This window comes from Mustela lutreola, chromosome 9 (genome assembly GCF_030435805.1).
Source record: "Mustela lutreola isolate mMusLut2 chromosome 9, mMusLut2.pri, whole genome shotgun sequence".
NCBI lineage: Eukaryota > Metazoa > Chordata > Mammalia > Carnivora > Mustelidae > Mustela > Mustela lutreola.
The window spans coordinates 6,016,255-6,035,397 of NC_081298.1; the positions used below are offsets into that span (position 1 = coordinate 6,016,255).

The following is a 19,143-nucleotide window of genomic DNA, read 5'->3' on the forward strand; positions in this document are numbered from 1 at the left end:
CGGTTGGCTCCACCACTTCCGGGGCCTTACCGGGCAAGTGCGCCTGCGCGCCGTCACCGCCTTGGATGTGACTCAAGCCGTCGGGTTGGCTGTGAACCAATCGAAAGGCAGCGCCTCTCTGGCCCAGGCCAATCAGCTTTCAGATCAGAGGGTTTAACTCCTATTTAAAATGAAGACTTTGAATCTTAACGGCTGAGCTCCAAGGAGCACTCGGCTGCCTCGGGTCGGAGGCAGGAGCCGACGAGTTCGTAGACCCCGGGACAGCTCTGTGAGACGGGTGGGCGAGGGCGGCGGGCCTGGGTGGATGTTCAGCGGGCGGCGGAACGGGTGGGAAGGAAGAAGGCGGTGGGGCTGCGGGGCCCGCGGAGAAGAGTGGAGGCGAGGCCTCCCTTGGTGACTCCGTCGCCACTTTGGTCCTCCTCTGTCCTCTTCAGCCCTCCTGTTCCTCTCCCTGCTCCTCTCCCCGCCCCCCCCCCCCCCCCCACCCCGTGCTTTCCCAGCTCTGTCCCCTCTCCTTCCGGGTCCTGGGGCACCCGGTTAGATGCCGCTTGGTGTTTACTAAACACCCGCGGTGCATGGGGTTGTTGGGGGCCTTGGGGGTGGGGGTGCTTTCTGATGGGCTTCTCGTATTCGGTGAGCACCTGGGTAAGAAAAAAATAGGAGGGCTTTTGCTCTGCGGTAGTTTGTGTTCTAGCGGGGGTGGGGCGCCAGACGACGAACTGACCCGAGAACTTGCAAAAGAAAACCGTAGTGTGGCTTACCGGGGGCTCCGTTGGGTAGAATAGCCAGGCGGGACCCTCAAGGGGATGAATGGATGGAGGAGGGGTGAATAAATGAAAACTTCCTCCAAGAGGCTTTCTTTGGGGCGGTGCTTCTCAAACTGCAGATCTTGGACCGCGTTTAACGGGATTCCTAAGGGTCCTTGTGAAAAATGTAGACCCAGCTAATGAATCACAAGAGCTTGGGCATAGAGGACTCAGGTGTCTGTAGTTTGTCAGGTTTCCCAGGTGATTCTGATGTTTCGTGGACAACCAGTGATCAAGGCCAAGGCGTACTAGACGTCTGGGGATGTTAAAATGCAGAATCTGATTTATTAGGTCTGTGGTTGGGTCTCAAAGTCTCCATTTCTAACAAATGCCCTCCAGGAGTAGATGGAGCTACTGCCCTAAACTTTCAAGGGTTTGTCCTCTCTCCTTACCCTTTCTTGTTCTTTGAATTAAATGCTTCTCAGCCACATACTCGTTCCCATTCTCCTCTGAATCTGTGCAGACACTAGCAGGTTTGGTGAAGAAAAAGTCGAAATGCACAGTGCTGTACAATCTTTAACAGTTTCCTGTTTAGAATAGTAGGATATGTGGTTTGAGTTGCAGGGATCTTGTGAAGGTCATTGGGTCATGTGACCCTGGCTGTGCACTGGAATCATTTGAGAAACAGTTTTCCTGGGGCTCTCCAGAATCTGTGGATCAGAATCTTACTCCATTCTCTTTTTTTATTATTCATCTCCCTGAGAGGGTAAACTATATTCAGTTGGGGCAAATATCTAGCTTTTGTGGAAGACTATTGAATGAATGTCTTTAAGCCTGTGTGATCTCATTAGTCTGCTGCTTGTGATCGTTCGGGAGAGTGAAGAAAGCATAAGAGCGTATGTGAAATTAATGTTTGCGTAACACAAGCTTGTAACTCCTTTTTCCTTTCTGTCATTTCTCCTAACCCGTTTGATATAAAGACTCCTTGCTCTGTAGCTGGCGGTCCATCTTCAGGGCAGAGTTATTTGCTTATTTGTGAAATGGATGTGAAAGTGTGTGTGTGGGGGGAACATTTTCTGATTGGATTATAGAATTAGGGAACACCTGGGTAGGAAAAATACAGAGAGGTTTCTGTTTTCTTGGAGTTTATGTTCTACCTACTTGATAGGTTGCTGTGTCTGATTCACAGTATGGGCTTAGTAAGTGCTATAAACTATTTGCATTATTGATGTGCTTTCTTAATGGATTAACTCATTTCCCAAACACTGGTATAGGAACTGTGCAGACATGTTCTGAGGAGGCAACATAAACAAAATGGGACTAAGCCCTCACTCTCATGATGGAGCTTACAAGTACAAGCAATGTTATGTTAGATGTTAAATAAGGGCTATGAAGAAAATAAAAGCAAGATGGTCAGAAAGGCAACATTTCAGCATAGACTTGACTGTAATGAAGGAGCAAGCCACACTTCTATTTGAGGGAAGAGCCAAATGGGTAGAGAGAACAGGAAATACAAAAGCCCTGTGGCAGGGGACTGCTTTGAGGAAAGAAAGAAGCCCTGTATGGCTGGTGTGCAATAAACAAGAGGAGATAAGGCAAAAATGGTGGTCTGGGTCCATACTCTATGAGACTCTACGCCTGTCTATGCAAGTAGGATTTTGAATTTGCGTTGAGGGTCCATGAGGGGCATCCAAACCAAGGAACTGACCAACATAGCTGACTTAGTAGTGTTGTGCATGGACTATAATGGGCAAGGGTGGAAGCAAAGTGACCACGGGGAGCTTGTTGCAAAGAATTGAAGGGAGAGAGCATTGGTTTGATCAGGTGGTAGTATTAAAGGTGCTGAGCAGTGATTTTTTCAATGTAGAGCCGACAAGATATGCTGATGGATTAGATGTGGGGTTTGAGAGAGAACCGTGTAAAAGACCGTGAACTGAGCAACCGGCAGGCTGGGCTTGCCAGGAACTGAGATGGGGAACTGAGATGGGGACGTCCGCAAGAACAGGGTGGGAGAGATGGGGTAGGGAGGGAGCAGGAGTTCAGTTGAGACATTTTAAAATTGAGGGATCTCCGATTAAAGGTGAAGGTGTTTCCTAGGTGGTAGGAGTTCAGGGGAGAGTTCTGGGCTAGAGGTGGAAGTCTGGAGGTCCTGAGCCTCTGAATGTTTTTGAGGGCCAGGAGACTGGATGAGATCCTGTAGGGAGTGAGGAAAGCTGCAAAAGAAAGTGTCTCTGGGCCCGAGCTCAGGCTGCTCCTGAGAGCAGAGGGGAAGAAAAGCCAGAAGGAGGAGGAGGTTCTTTCCTGATGTGCTGGGATTGAGGTGTTTGACAGGCCTTTTTGGGGAATGCTGAGCAGGTAGGTAGGAGTCTGGCGGTCGGAGGAGAGGTTAGGGTAGAAGATGTAAATTCATATCATCTTAAAGATTGTTTAGAGCCCTGGTGCTGGATGAGGGACCCTAGGAAGGGTGGGGATGGAGAAGTGGGGTCAAAGGACTCATTCTGAGTCACCCCCAGACTTTCAGGTTGGCAGAAGAGAGGCTGATGGAGCGAAGGAGGTTGCAGTAGGGCAGCTGGTGGTGTGGGGGACCCCCCTGCAAGCTAGCAGAGGTTGGGAGTGGGAAAAGAGCCACCCAGTCAAACGCTGCTGGGGGACACCAGTTTGGTGACGCTAGAGGTCAATCATGAGCCAGACAGAATTATGGGGGAGGGCCAGTGGCTGAGAGGAATGGTGGATGTGGTGAGTGTGGATGACTGTTCTGGAGCTTTAGTGTTGAAGGGTGAGGGCGAAGATGCTGTCCTTGCCGGAATCTGTTACGGGGAAGAGAGGATCTGCCTTTTTAAAAAATATTTATTTATTTGACAGAGAGATCACAAGCAGGCAGAGAGGCAGGCAGAGAGAGAGAGGGAAGCAGTCTTCCCACTGAGCAGAGAGCCTGATGCGGGGCTCAGTTCCAAGACCCTGAGATCATGACCTGAGCCGAAGGCAGAGCCTTAACCCACTGAGCCACCCAGGCGCTCTGTGAGGACCTGTTTTTATTTTTATTATTTTATCTTTTTAAAAGATTTTATTTATTTATTTGACCGACAGAGATCACAAGTAGGCAGAGAGGCAGGCAGAGAGAGAGAGAGAGAGAGGAGGAAGCAGGCTCCCTGCTGAGCAGAGAGCCCGATGTGGGGCTCGATCCCAGGACTCTGAGATCATGACCTGAGCCGAAGGCAGAGGCCTAATCCATTGTGCCACCCAGGTGCCCCAAGGACCTGCTTTTAAAAGGCAGCAGGGTTGGAAGGAGGCTCCTCACTGACGGATGTAGTCCTTTAGAGACGAGCTGGTGGAGCTGGTGGAGCGGGAGGACCCAGGGAGGGGAGGCGGTGTAGGCTGGAGGCCTCACACCTGTCCCTTATGTCACTCAAGAAAACAAGGCTCCCTTGCTAGCTTCATTTGGACAAAGAAAAAGTATGAAATTCTGTATTGTGGAAGCTTTTTTCATCAGGAACTATAACCGTGATCTAGCATAACAGCATTTGGAAGCATGAGGATTTGTATAAATTAAAGGTGGTTCTTTTTCTTTTCAGGCATCATGGACAGATCTAAAGAGAATTGCATTGCGGGGCCTCTGAAGGTAAATTGAATAATCTGTAATCTCGATCAATTTATAAAACCCAAGAGGTTGGTTTTATATCTGGAATTCCTTTTACTTTTACTTTGGATTGTAACTTTAGAACTCTCTACTCCATTACTGGATGTCAGTCCCTTTTCTTGGCATTCAATACTTTTTTGTGGATTGTCACTGTAGCTTTTATTTTGTTCTGCTTTGTCTTCTAGCTAGCTGTTTAAGTATCTGTATCCCTGCATTATGTGGAGGATAACACTGTACACAACAGGTGCACAATACCTGCCTGTGCTTCCTTGCTTGCCAGAAATGAAATTGCTTTGCCCTAGTTTGTTCTGGGCAGCATTCGGGGAATGGTAAGCTCAGAGGCCGTCAGGCTGCGTTGTAGTGAACATTTCCTGGGTGCCCACTTTAAGCCAGATGCTGTGTCAGATGCAGAGATGATTACATGGTGAAAAGCACATGGTCTTTCACACTGAGGAACTTAGCCCTTTTGGGGAGTTATGTGAGCCAGTACACGCCTTCCCAAAATATGTGTAAATGAACAGACCTGAGTAGTTCTGCCAAGGGGTGCTCAGTACACATTGGGCTATGTTGGAACCCAGGAAGGCTTCACCTAGGAAAGACCCCGGGCTTTAGTGAGTATTTGTGGAGCAGCTGGGTGAATGAGTCTTTATAGAAACATCTTTAATGTAAACAATCCCCAGATTTTATTCCTTCTAGGAAGTCAGCATAAAAACACAAATCTTCTTGATTTGTGTGTTGGTGGGGGGTGGTTTCTTGTTTGTAGAAGTTTTTCTCTTCTTTAATTTTTGTGTGTGTGTGTGTGTGTGTGTGTGCGCGCGCGCGCGCGTGTTTGTGTGTGGTTTTTTTTTTGTTGGTGGTGGTGGTTTTCTTTTTTTGAGTGAGCATGCATGAGCAGGGTGTGGGAGGTGGTGGGAGAAGAGGGAGAGAGAGAATCTTCGGCAGGTTCCACACTCAGTGCCGAGCCTGACCTGGGGCTCGGTATCTGGACCTCCTGAGATTACTGGAGCGGGAGCCAGGAGTTGGATGTCCAACCTACTGAGCGACCCACATGCCCCTATTTTTCACTTTTGGAGGAACCTCCATACTGTTTTCCACAGTGGCTGCCCGAGTTTGCATTCCCACCAACAGTGCACGAATGTTCCTTTTCCGCCACATCTTCGCCAGCACTTGTTTCTTGTGTTTTTGATTTTAGCCATTCTGACAGGTATGAGAAGTTTTCATTTTCAAATAAATGGATACGTAACCTTTTTTTTTTTTTTACTGGCTGGAAGTCTAAAATAACCAATCAGAAAAAGGCTAACTTGAGTCCTTATATTTGATTCTCAATTCCTATGATAAAGCTCATTTTATTTTTTATTTTTTAAAAGGTTTTATATAGATATATATGAGAGCCTGTGAGTGAGCACATGTACACCAATAGGGGGAGGGGCAGAGGGAAAAGGAGAAGCAGGCTCCCCGCTGAGCAGGGACAGCCCCCCTCCATGCTGGCTGATCCCAGGACTCTGGGATCATGACCTGAGCCACCCAGGCGCCCCTGATAAAGATCATTTAAAAAAAACTGCTCTGTGTGAAGTGTTTGTCACTGCCTGAATGTCTGCTGTGTTGTGGAGGTTGCTAATTTCAGGAGTAACTGACTTTTTACTTGGAAGTTGGAAACCATCTCTTATGAGGCGCTCTGAGGCTTCCCTTGCCAGCATTGTTCCCCCGTTTGTGAGGAAATTTCCTCCATTGAAGTTTACTTTGATTAGTTGAAGGTCTTAGAATTAACGATATTTTAAGCTCGTGATCCCCTACTTACAGGCATGTAAATAGGATATTTTGGCATAACTTTTCGAAGAACCCATTTATTTCCTCTTTGCCATAACTCTTTTGGCTCAGACCTATTTTGTAAGTACTTGGACGATGAAACATTAGGAAATAATTAATAGTAGTTAAGTATTTTGTGTAAAATCAGGTAAATGCAAAAACTCAGACTTTTATTTTTTTAAAGATTTTATTTGACAGAGAGAGAGCGTACAAGTAGTGGGGGAGCAGCAGGCAGAGGGAGAAGCAGGCGCCTTGCTGAGTGGGGAGCCCGAGGTGGGGCTCGAACCCAGGACCCTGAGATCGTAACCTGAGCTGAAGGCAGATGCTTAACCACCCAGGCGCCTTTCAGACTGTCTTCTGAAACCTAACCACTGATGAATATTTTGACATATTTCTTTGTCTTTTTTTCTAAATATCTGTATGGTATCGCCAAAGAAATTTTATGGAATTGGGATTTTTGGTATAAAGTTTCTGTGTTGTAGCTTTTTGGTAAGTAATAATTTCTGAGTCATTGAGAATTCTTGATAAGTGTTTGATGTCTCACTCTTCAGATGGAAGTTGAGTAAATGAAGAGTTATTTATAGGAGCGTGGTTTTAGGGGTGGGGTGTTGGGGTGGGTGGGCGGCACCCTTAATACTCCTTTCAGCTGTATATTAACCAAATCCTCTGGGAGTGCTGATGCAAGTAGCTTTCCCCTTCCATGGATTATCAGTGACCTTCAATATTTTGTTATACTAGAAGACAGACTTTGCAAAATTGTCAAAATACTCAGCTTTTGTTCATGAAGACATGAAATTTTTCCCTCCTAACCTAGACCACGATTGCACTCGGTGATGGTCCAAAACGTGTTCCGGTGACTCAGCAAATTCCTCCTCCAAATCCGTTATCTGCAAATACTGGCCAAGCCCAGCGGGTCTTGTGTCCTTCAAACTCCTCCCAGCGGATTCCTCCACAAGCACAAAAGCTCGTCTCCAGCCATAAACCGGTTCAGAATCTGAAGCAGAAGCAATTGCAGGCAACCAGTGTCCCTCGTCCTGTCTCTAGGCCACAGAATAATACTCAAAAGAAGGAGCAGCCATCATCATCAGCCCCTGGTAAATCAGCTTTCAAGACTTCTATTGGATAGTTACTCTTCATCTTAGTTGCTTAAATAAAGGGGATGTGAGTGGGCAGGTTGCATTTTCTGTCTGGAGCCCTCCCATGTACTTCATCGTTATCGCGGACAGGAAGAGAATCTGATGTCGGGTTGGAGAGCAGTGTCTCCTGTGCGCCAGCCCCACACCCAGGATAGAGAGCGGCTTCCTACCCTCCTGTGTGCTTGAGGAACTGAAGAGTTCCGAGGTTGGGCATGGGGAGGGCGGTCAGGGAAGTGGATGGACTTGGACGGACTTACCCAGCCGGGTGAGGTCACGGTAGGCTCTGTGGCTGTGTCGCGGAGTGGGGCGTCAGCCCCTGCGAATGGGGAAATTGCTGAAAGGTTTTTGAGCAGAGGAGGGGCTGGCCTTTCAGAAAGAGGCTTCCTCTGGATGCCTGGAATGACGTGGAAGGTCCTAGCACTGCACTGCAGGGTGGCTGACAGGAGGCGGGCTGGTGGGGGTTCGGTCAAAGCCTGCAGCGGCCTCAGCCGGGTGCAGCAGGGAGGGTAGTCTCGGGGATCATTTACCAGCTTTGTAGATGGGACCGTGTTTTGGGTCTGCATCATACTGTTCGCACGTGGACTTCTGGCGAGCATGCTCCTTGAGGGGCAGACTTTGGATGCTGGGCACTCAGTGCCTGAGTTTTTAAAGTGCAGCTGGACACCAGGTGAAGAATGTCCAAAGCATTAAAGGCTTAGCAGGAAATTTCAGGCTGCATGGCTTTTTTTGTTTTCTTTTTTAAAAAAGATTATTTATTTATTTATTTATGTATTTGACACAGAGAGAGCGAGAGAGGTCACAAGTAGGCAGAGAGGCAGGCAGAGAGAGAGAGGGGGAAGCAGGCTCCCCGCCGAGCGAGATGCAGGGCTTGATCCCAGGACCCTGAGATCATGACCCAAGCCGAAGGCAGAGGCTTAACCCGCTGAGCCACCCAGGCGCCCCCGAATCTGCATAGTCTTAAATCTTGAAATTATCAGAGGGCCTAGCTGTATATGTATCTGCTCATCTTTACTTCAGAAATCTATAAAGACTTTACCTGGTATGAGTCAGGTTATGGTGTGATAATCTTTTTTCTATAAAGAAAACTAAAAATAGCCCAGACTGACCGTTCTGGGCATACCATTAATATTTTGGTGACCATTCTTCATTTCTGTTCATGGGATTTTAATTCTTACAGTTATTCTAAAATAATTGTAGTTATTCTAAAAATGGATTTTTAATTTATTCTACATAGGAAGTAATTCTGAAAAGGAACTGGCAACAAAACAGAAAAGTGAAGAATCAAAAAAGTAAGCTTTATCTTACTTACAAAGTTCTGTGCTATCATTTTAGTAGAATACACCATTGCAAGTTTAATTATGGGAACATGTTTAAAAAGCTCTTTATATTTTCACTCAGAAAATAAAAATGTTTCTAAATTCTAAACTTGCAAAAAAAAAAAAAAAAAAGGAATTTTAATGATGTTTACTAGGGACTCAAGCTTAGCTTTTCTTATTGCTTTCCAAATTTAGAAAAGAACCTGTATGAATTTGTTACAGAAATGTGTAAAATAAGTTTCTCTCTACCCTCAGAAGTAACCACTACAGATAGTTTAGGTATGTTTTTATGTTTCTATTCTTATACAAAAGAGCAAGTTTGTTAAACAAAAGGCAGTCATGTTGTAAAACTATGACACATGTATATGTGACTCTGAATAATTGTGACAGTATCAATTGAATTATTCTTTATAATATCTTCCCCAGATATTTTACAAAAGTCTGCTCTCAATTTCTGAACTGTTTCTTTTTTTTTAAAGATTTTATTTATTTATTTGACAGAGAGAGATCACAAGTAGGCAGAGAGAGAGGAGGAAGCAGGCTCCCTGCCAAGCAGAGAGCCCGATCTGAACTGTTTAGACTCTAGAATGTAGAATGTAATTTCTAGAATGGAGGAGGAGGAGGAGCCAAGAATGAACCCACAGGCTTTTGTGCTTTAGCTGCCTATGATAGCAGCTTTCTGAGAATCTAAATCCAGGGGTTCTCACCTCACCGCCCTGTAGGATCCAACCCCCTTGATTCATCCACCCCAGATTCTGCACCCCAGAGAGCTTAGCTTCTCTGGAATAGAAGAGGAGGCTGTGTTTAGTCTTTGAGAGACCCACAGACAGATCTGAAGACTTCCTCCAGTTATTACCAAACCTTTCCTGTGATCTTCAGTGCTGGTGGTAATGGGTCTGTAATTCAGAGTGTAGTAGTGCCTTGGGACACTTTGCATTAGTGCTTTAGCTCTAAAAGTCCAGATTGTTCCTTGTCACAGACTCCTACAATCATTGGCAAGTGAGGGAGTGGGGGTTTCAAGTTGGTGGAGACTCACACAGAGTGGTTCTTGGATTGGTTCTTGCCCAGGTACATATTAAGTATGACTTCAAATATAAAATTATTGATAGGTATATCTAGAACTCCTTAATACATTGTTAGAAAAGATTTGTTTTCTTCATATTTTAAAATGTTCACATTTTTTCCTAGAAGGCAATGGGCTTTGGAAGATTTCGAAATCGGCCGTCCCCTGGGGAAAGGCAAGTTCGGCAATGTTTACTTGGCCAGGGAAAAACAGAGCAAGTTTATCCTGGCTCTTAAAGTATTATTTAAGGCTCAACTGGAGAAAGCAGGAGTTGAGCATCAGCTGAGAAGAGAAGTAGAAATACAGTCCCACCTCAGGTGAGTTTCCAGATTGATGTTCCAAAGCGTGTGGTGCAGAACTTAGGCACTGAGAGTTAGTGATGGCAGCCTGCTCCGTAGGACTGCAGAGTGTGATTTGATTGGTCATTTTTTAAGAATTTATCTAGACAAGTGTGGTCCTTAAAAATCCCTTTTATTTACGTTTTATTTACGTTTATGCTTTGTTAATGAATTATGTACATGTGTAGCCAAGTTTGTGTGTGTGTGCGTGCATATGCGTAATGAAGGGGAGTGAGGACTTCTGAGCTCTAAGCAGAGGTTGCAGACTGGCAGCCTCTGCAGGCGGACTTTGGCCAGTGGGTCTTTTTTTTCTCTCTTTTTTTTTGCTTTCACTATTTTTCGCAGACTTGAATCAGTCGTTAATACTGACAAATCTGCCCGCATCATGCCTGTATCTTTCCCTGGCAGCCGCTGGCGGGAGCTGAAGGCTGTGGTCCTGGGCCGTGTTCTCAGCTGCCCAAGTCCTCAGCTGAACATGGCTTTGAAGTTGTGTCTTCTAGTGTTTGGGGATCAAAATGCTGTGGGAATACCATGTCTCTCTTTCTCTAATGTGCAAAGAATTAACATTTAGCTGAGTTTTTCCTCCAAAGAATAAAGATGGTCTGAAGGAAGGAAATCATCTTAACTAAACCCAAGGTCCATTAATACCTTGTAATGTTTGTCACTGACTGCAGATGTACTTGTTTTTTTTCCCCGATTCTCAAATCAGGTGGGGGGTATGTGTCAGGGGAGGAATCTGTGTCCAGGACCAATTTTCATTAGTTTTACATGAGAGGGTTGGTTAGTAGTTAGTACAGATTTTTGGATCTTTTCCAGAACCAGGCGTTAAAGCATGCATCCTTTGTTGCAGGCATCCAAACATCCTCAGACTGTATGGCTATTTCCACGATGCCACCAGAGTTTACCTAATTCTAGAATATGCACCTCTCGGAGCGGTCTACAGAGAACTTCAGAAACTGTCGAAGTTTGATGAGCAGAGAACTGCTACTGTAAGTTTTCATTTATTGTCCCGACTAATTCTGTTTACTCTGTTCCTGTGCTACGTAACAGTGTGTCCAGCGGCTTAAGGGAGCCTAATGGGGTCAGGTATTTGAGTGAAGGAATGAGAGTACCGTAGTTGTACCCTAAGTATGGGTAAACTCGGGTACCAGGTAAAATACTGGGGCTGGTTTGTGTCTACAGCTGCTTTTTGTGAAAACGTATATATGAATAGTTGCCCTCTTTTTAAAAAACAATTTATTTTAGAATAGTTTTGGATTTCAAGAATGTGGAGATAGTGCAGACTTCTTTTCTCTTGTTCATTGTCCATTAGTGTGGTCCCTACTAGAAACCTGGCTTATGGCTGGGGCTCTTGGCTTTGGTGACCTGGCTGAGGTGTCACACTCATTAGATTTCTCTGCTGGCAAATTATTCTTTCTGTCTTTCCATGCTGTGCCGTGCTCTGTCCCACCGACACTGAAGAAGGAACGTGGCTTGATCCCACCCCCACATCTGTCGCGTACATCATGTAGGGTTCTTGTGCCTTAGATTGGTCTGTTCTCATTTACTCCGTCATTTGTTAATGTGGACTCATGGCTATTCTAAACTTCGAGTTATAATCTCATACTCTTTGATTTTGCTGGTCAAATTGTTCGAGCTTTGGCCTTTGGCATCCCTTTCACATGGTCCCTGTTTTAGGTTTTTTTGTCTTACCCCCCAACATTGTTCCTTTTATCGAAAAGTGTTATTAGAAACCAAGATCTGGGAGCTAGATCTGCTCATTGCTGCTGGAGTGTCCTTCTGTCTAGGCCCTCAGCAGACAGAACAGGGACATATATGTGTATATGAATCTGTATATATTCACATATCTGTATTTTTATCCATTTGTATCTACATTAAGCAAAACATGAGTCCGGTGCCATGTGGCTCATTCTACCCTTTTCCCCTTATTTATCTGTAGCCTCCCATTCCAACCTTGAAAAATCTAGATCCTACCAGCCACCAACCATTTAATTATTCAGTTCCTATGTATATGGGTGGTGGTATCAGAATGATGAGCCAGTTAGCCCGGGGCGGGGCAGGGGGGACAACTCTAAGCCTTGAAGGGTCACCTGTGTCCTTCAGTGGGCATAGGGCGCGGTCACGGGAGCTCACTTGTTATTGCCGAAGAACTCTGCAGCACGATGTAGTTTGGTTCATGTTGAAGGTTATCTTGGTCACTTCCAGTCACTGGTGATCATGAATAAAGCCGCACTGAGCATCTGCATGCGTGTTTTTGTGGGACGTAAGTTTTCAACAGATTGGAAAACTGGCTTGTGAGTAAGATCATGTGTAGCTTTGTAAAAACAAAAAACCAAAAAAACTGTTAAACTGAAGGCAGACCATCTTTGCGTCCCCCCCCATGCATGTTTTCCTGTTCCTCCTCCTCCTCCACTAGTGACCGGTGTTGTCAGTGTTCTGGATCGCAGTCATTCTCATCGGTGTGCATGGGACCTCATTTTAATTTGCAGTTCTCTACTGACCAAAGATGAACATCTTTTCATGTGCTTATGTGCCATCTGTATATCATCTTTGAGGTCTCTGTCCGATTTTTTGCCCATTTTCAATTGGGTTTTTGGTCGTCTTGAGTTTTAAGAGTTCTTGTATATTTTGGAGACAAGTCCTTTATCACATGTGTTTAAAGCTTCTCTCCCTGCCTATGGCTTGTCTTTTCATTCTCTTACCTGGATCTAATCTTAAAGTCCAACATAAGCAGGTTTTTGTTTTGGGATTTTATTTTTTCCCCTGTGGATTGCACTGCTTTATTTGAGTGAAATTACTTGTTTGAAGAAATAGAGAGTCTGGGCAGTTCTTTGTTGAACTGACAGCTGATTGTTCTGGGTAGTATGGACACTCAGTTGCTTTTTGGCATTGGTTTAAATGGCATTACTTTCAGGTGGTTATACTTTTGAAATCATAGCTTTATTGGTGAATGACCCTTTGGTCTTGTCTCAGCAATAAGACATTTTAAACTCAAGGGACATCTGGGTGGCTGAGTTGGTTAAGCGTCTGCCTTCTGCTTCGGTCATGATCCCAGGGTACTGGGTTCGAGTCCCATGTCAGGCTCCTTGCTCAGCGGGGAGCCTGCTTCTCCCTCTGCCTGCTGTGCCCCCTGCTAGTGCTCTTTCTCTCCCTCTCTGACAAATAAATAAATAAAATCTTTAAAAAAGTCCTTTTAAACTTAAGCATTTGCTTTTTAGCTAAGTAGAAATAGATTCATTTTACTTTTCAAATATTAGCTAACCTAATTACTTGTCTTATTTAATTGGCAGTTAATACTTACACTACTACTACCTTTTGTTTAATCCAGATGGAGTTTATGTTGATATAAGCACATAGTTATTGGAAAGGAAACTTGGTTGGTTGGTTCGTTCATTCTTTCTTAAGATGATTTATTTGACAGAGAGACCTTGAGAGAGGGAATACATGCTGAGAGAGTGGGAGAGGGAGAAGCAGGCTCTCTGCTGAGCAGGGAGCCTGATGTGGGGCTCTTTCCCAGAACCCTAAGATCATGACCTGAGCCAAAGGCAGACACTTAATGACTGAGCCACCCAGGTGCCCAGCTTGGTTCTTTCTAGATTGCCTAGTAGTTAGAATGAATATTTATTTATACACTCCTGTTTCCCTTTTCTGATTAATTCAAATAGAACTAACTGTAGAGAAATATTAGGGACTTTTACACATAGTCACAGTCTGATAAGGGAGGTAGATGCTGGAGAGCTCTAACACCAGCTTTTTTTTTTTTTTTTTTTTTTTAAAGATTTTATTTACTTATTTGAGAGAGAGCATAAAAGTAAGAGACCACAGGGACACCTGGGTGGCTCAGTTGGTTAAGCAGCTGCCTTCGGATCAGGTCATGATCCCGGCGTCCTGGGATCGAGTCCCACATCGGGCTCCTTGCTCCTGGAGGAGCCTGCTTCTCCCTCTGACTCTGCCTGCCACTCTGTCTGCCTGTGCTCGCTCTCTCTCTCTCTCTCTCTGACGAGATAAATTAAAAAAAAAAAAAAAAAAAGGTAAGAGACCACAAGCAGGGGGAGTGGCAGAGGGAGAAGCAGAAGCAGGCTCCCCTCTTAGCAGGGATACCATAAGGGACTCCATCCCAGGACCCCAAGATCACAACCCGAGCTGAAGGCCGATGCTTAACCAACTGAGCCACCCAGTCTGCCCCTGATCTTGGTTTTAAAATGGGAATTGACTACTTGTCAAGTTTTTAAAAAAAAAATTTTTTTTAATTGTTTACATGTCCGACTCCCTGGTTTGTGCCAGTTTCTCAGTATTATCATAATTCATTGTTATTAGGCCATAAATTGCCATGTGGTGATGAATTCTAGCTTATCAGTTTTTCCCTCCTCCTTCAGTATCCTGTCTGCTGTATTAGCAAATAAATAACTTAGTATAGGATAACTAGTGTTTTATGCTAAACACTAATTTGATTCGAAAAAATTTTTTTTATTTAAGAGTCATCAATTGTTGGGGCGCCTGGGTGGCTCAGTGGATTAAAATCTCTGTCTTCAGCTCAGGTCAGGATCTCAGGGACCTGGGATCAAGCCCCACGTCGGGCTCTCTGCTTATCGGGGAGCCTGCTTCCTCCTCTCTCTCTGCCTGCCTCTCTGACTACTTGTGATCTGTCTGTCAAATAAATAAAAATCTTTAAAAAAAAAAAAGTCATCAATTGTTTCTAGCTTTTGCCTCAGAATTTACAAAACCTGTTAAATCTATGTTGGGCTTCCTTTCAGAAGAGATGTCTAAAATTGTGTCACATAAAATGTAAGATACAGACTTTCCATACTTTTTTATTTTTAAAATAGTATATCACAGAGTTGGCAGATGCCCTGTCTTACTGTCACTCAAAGAGAGTCATTCATAGAGACATTAAGCCAGAGAACCTACTCCTTGGATCGGCTGGAGAGCTTAAGATCGCAGACTTCGGGTGGTCGGTACACGCCCCATCCTCCAGGTACGTACCTTTACAGGTGGAACTTACTTACTTTAGTTAGCAAAAGCCCTGGGGACTTTCAGGAGCTAAATAGAAAAACACTTGAGCATAGATATGTGCATTCGGGGCAGGTAACTGACTGCACATGCTTTGAAGTAACTTGGGCCCAATAGAAGTGTCTTTGAGAATTCTGCAACTATTTTGAGGCTGTTTAATGTGTCCTAGGCCTGGGTTAAAGATGTTGAATGTCTTTAGAAACTAATGAAGGGGGCCTGTGTGAGGAGTACATGACCACGGAAGTGCAGGATGTGTGTAGGGGGTGATGACTGCAGCGGTGGGAAGGGGAGACTCTGCTACTTCCTGGACAGACCAGTTCTGGGGGCAGCAGCACACACACAGCTAGAACCGAGAGCACAGTTCTCTGGGGGAATTTCCAAAACCAAATTAGTTTGGATAGAACTTTCAGGGTGGTGGTGAGGATTCTCTGTGGTTTGCCTTTGTCAACAGCAGAGTCCTTTCGTGTCCCCTCTTAACAGAGTGAGAAATCTAATGAAACAATTTAAATCTTACCTTTGCAAACAAGAGCTAAAACACTGTTTTAGTTTAATTTGGGTTTGATTAAGCTTTTGAGGCCTTGTGAGGTAGAACATTAGAAACACAACATGCATGTAGATGCTCACCTCACCCCACCTCCCCCGACGTGAGCAACCATGAGAGCTCCCGGGTGTGGTGGTGCTCGAGACCCTCCGACTCGGGCCATTTCCGCCATCTCCGTGGTGCTGCGGGGATAGAAGTCTGGAGACGCAGCGCCTTCATCCCAGGCCGCGGGTCACCACTGAGCTCAGTGCGCTCTTGTGTGCTCTTGGGGTGACAGGCTTGGTGACCAGCCTCAGCATGACCCCCTAGAAGAGGCAACGGCAAAGAATAACTGCTAGGAAACAATGAAACCTACATGGTGTTTGCGCCTAGTTCAATGTGTGCCACCCTCCGCTTACTTCCAGGCTTCGTTGTTAAAAACTCAAACATACAGAAACGCTGAGCTGGTGGTCGGCTGCTCACTGTCCATCCCATGCCTGCCCTCAGCAGGTGGCCACATTTTGCCATACGTATGGCCGCACAGCCCACTTGCTATATTTGGCGGGGTCTGTTTTTCTGGTGAACCTTCAAAAATAAGTTGCACACCTCATGCTTCCTTCTCTGAGCACTTGAGTATGTATCTCCTAGAAATCAGGACGTTGTCCTTCTAACCACAACCATTGTGACTCCCAAGAAAATTAACTGCCTTGTTAGTATCTGTTCAGCCCATGATTCAGTTTCCCTCGTTGGCCGCAAAATTTTAGAGCTGTTCTTTTAAGTTGGCATCAGCCAAGGTCCATCCGGGTGTTATATTTGATTATGTTTCTTTGGTCTAAGTTTGCACCAGTTGCCCCACAATTTAAAATGGACTTTTCTCACCTAAAATGGTGTTACTTGGTCCTTCATCCTCTGTAATTGCTGAGAATTGGAAGTCGGTCAAAAGGCCTACACAGTGTTTTTGGCAAGAATACCTCATAGGTCACCCCCAAACTGAAGTGTCTCTTTGGTAGAGGCAGCATGTATCAGAGGCCAAAAGCTGGTGCTTCCTCAGTGGCACAGTTTGTAGTTTCTTGTCACTCATGCCTCCTGGCTGTTGAGCTGCTTAGCCTATCTGTAATGTAAAAACAAATCTGGAACTCTAAACTGTATTCACAGAGAATTCTGACGGTTGCTTTTATATAGTAGGGATTCTTGAAGTTTCTCATTTTTTAGATCATTTAAGAAGGTTCTGGAGTTGGACACCTTTGGGGTGTGACTTGGTTGCTAGCTGTGTGATGTTGCATATCTCTCCATCTGTTTTCTATCTAAAATAGGGGATTTATTTTTTTTAAAGACTCATTTATTTTAGAGTGTGTGCACACATGCGAGCCAGCAGGGCAGGGAGGAGCAGAGGGAGAGGGAAAGAAAGAATCTCAAGCAAACTCCCACTAAGCGCGGAGCCCGATGTGGGGCTTGATCTCACGACCCTGAGATCGTGATCTGAGTCGTTGCAATCAAGAGTTGGACACTCAGCTAACTGAGCCACCCAGGCACCCCTCAAACCGGGGATTTACGTGCCTCGTAGCGCAAGATGTGGCCTAGGAGGAGCGCACACTCAATGTTTGTGTCGTTGTGAATGGCGTTTAGCCCCTCTTGTGCTGATAGGAACAGGAGCATACCAAGCTGAGCCTGCCTCTGTTTTTAGGAGAACCACCCTCTGTGGCACCCTGGATTACTTGCCCCCAGAGATGATTGAAGGCCGAATGCATGACGAGAAGGTAGATCTCTGGAGCCTTGGGGTTCTTTGCTATGAATTTCTCGTTGGGAAGCCGCCTTTTGAGGCAAGCACGTACCAAGAGACCTACAAAAGAATATCACGGGTAAGACCTAATGAGAAATGATCCATTGCTTGTGGTAGAATTCTTATCCGCCTTAACTGTGCCTGTGAGCCAGCGAGCCGCACTGGTCTAAAGCCGCGTTTTGTGATTGTCAACTTGTTGTACTCCAGGTTGAATTCACATTCCCTGACTTTGTGCCGGAAGGAGCCAGGGACCTCATTTCAAGACTGTTGAAACATAATCCCAGCCAAAGGCCGACTCTCAAAGAAGTACTAGAACATCCCTGGATCATAGCGAATTCATCAAAACCATCAAGTAGCCAAAAAAGCAAAGAATCAACTAGCAAACAATCTTAAGAATGGTGCACGGGGAGGAATCTGAGAGGCAGGGCTGCCACCTGGTGTCAGCAAGGCCTCCCTGTGCCCAAGGGCACTGCTGACAAGGGCCTACTGAGCAGGCGCTGCCTCAGTCTCCCCACCCAAGAGTCCACTCCAGTGAACACTGCTCTGGAGTGAAAGGAGCCACAGGAATTGTGACAATGTCACTAGTTTCACAACCCGGAAGCGAGGTTCACCTGGAGCCCCTCCCCACAGCCTGGCTGGAGCAAGGCCTCCTTGTGGAGGGGGGACCGGCTCGGGGCCTGACTGCGGGGAGAGTGGCCACATCACCGTGACTCCGTCAGTGACATAGGCGTGCAATAACCTTCTGAGTCCCTTCGTGTGCGTGTAACTTATTGGGTGGCCAAGCCTGGGAAAGCCGTCAGGATGAACATGTGATTCTTTCTTTTAATGTTAAAATAAAGATTTTTGTGTCGACTTCTATCTTCATTTCCGTGGCATCCCTTGAGGACTGTGCTCCGTTCCAACACGTCTGCCAGACACGAGCGGTGAAGACTGGTTAGCGGAGTTCTCCTCGCCCCTGAGACTGTGATACAGAAACGTGTGCTCTGCCCTCATCTTGGGGCTGGCTAGAGCAGACCTGTCTCAGCTGTTTCTAAATGTTAAAGGGCTTATTTCATGGTTTTGAGGTTTTAATTTTTGTAAAGCACATTAAGTCACCTATAAAATGATTACACTTCATGTTCTCCTGTGTCTAACTTTTTGAAATGATCATGCATTTTGCAGCTCCTTCTACCCTTTGAAAAATGCCAGGCTGAGCATGGGCCCACTGGGAGGGTGGGAAGGCCCCTCCGTGGAGCTGCCAGGGCTGCAGTTCTGGAGCTGGGCCGGCTTGTGAGCATATCCCCTCTGACAACTGGGGACATGACTGAGTAGGGTAGCCGCCAGCCGGAGGCGGGGAAGAGGGAAAGGTCAGGGAGCCCACGAATTCTGATGGGTAATCAGGTAGGAGAGGCAGCTGGAGGGAGTGGCATCTGAGCCAGACTTGAGGGACAGGGAGGATTGAAAGGGTGGAAGCAGGGAAGGCAAGAGGTCCCCGCAGCCCAGAGAGGGAGCAGTAGGCAACATGGCAGCACAGGGGGCAGGCACGGGGCTGTGAGACTGGGTGGTGGAGGGGGAACCAGGAGTCAGGCTGTGGGGGTGGTTAGGAGCATGAAGCCAGCACCCTCTCTCTGTCCTGGAAACTGTCCTGTGTGCCAGAAGTGTGAGTTTTGTAGGCTCTGGACCTCCAGTGCCGGAGCACAGTCCAGTGCATGGAGCTGGAATCTTGGGTGGTTCCTCACCCTGGGGAATCAGTTGCGTCCACAGTAGTTCGCAGACGTGGGTACAGCTGGCCTGGCCTGGGAACTTTCAGGG

The 19,143-nt window shown here is 46.0% G+C and overlaps 1 protein-coding gene and 1 long non-coding RNA gene across 4 annotated transcripts; one reads left to right on the forward strand and one right to left on the reverse strand.

Annotated features, from left to right (window-relative positions):
• Positions 1–49: 49 nt before the first annotated feature.
• On the forward strand, positions 50–18,468 carry AURKA (aurora kinase A). Of its 3 annotated transcripts, none has more exons than XM_059132839.1 (9): positions 50–277; positions 4,319–4,365; positions 7,004–7,283; positions 8,560–8,614; positions 9,830–10,021; positions 10,893–11,031; positions 14,869–15,017; positions 17,257–17,431; positions 17,560–18,468. In XM_059132839.1, the coding sequence occupies exons 2-9, from the start codon at positions 4,324–4,326 to the stop codon at positions 17,743–17,745; spliced, it is 1,218 nt and encodes a 405-aa protein (XP_058988822.1). In that variant the 5' UTR covers positions 50–277; positions 4,319–4,323; the 3' UTR covers positions 17,746–18,468. The 3 variants fall into 3 exon arrangements, with proteins under 3 accessions (XP_058988822.1, XP_058988821.1, XP_058988823.1); XM_059132838.1 differs by having other exon boundaries at positions 50–268; XM_059132840.1 differs by lacking the exon at positions 50–277 and adding an exon at positions 3,744–3,764.
• Positions 8,609–17,261, reverse strand: LOC131807464 (uncharacterized). The gene is made up of 2 exons (XR_009344502.1): positions 15,677–17,261; positions 8,609–12,356 (listed from the first exon to the last, which is right to left on the reverse strand). It is a non-coding gene; the product is annotated as an uncharacterized LOC131807464 (long non-coding RNA).
• Positions 18,469–19,143: the final 675 nt, after the last annotated feature.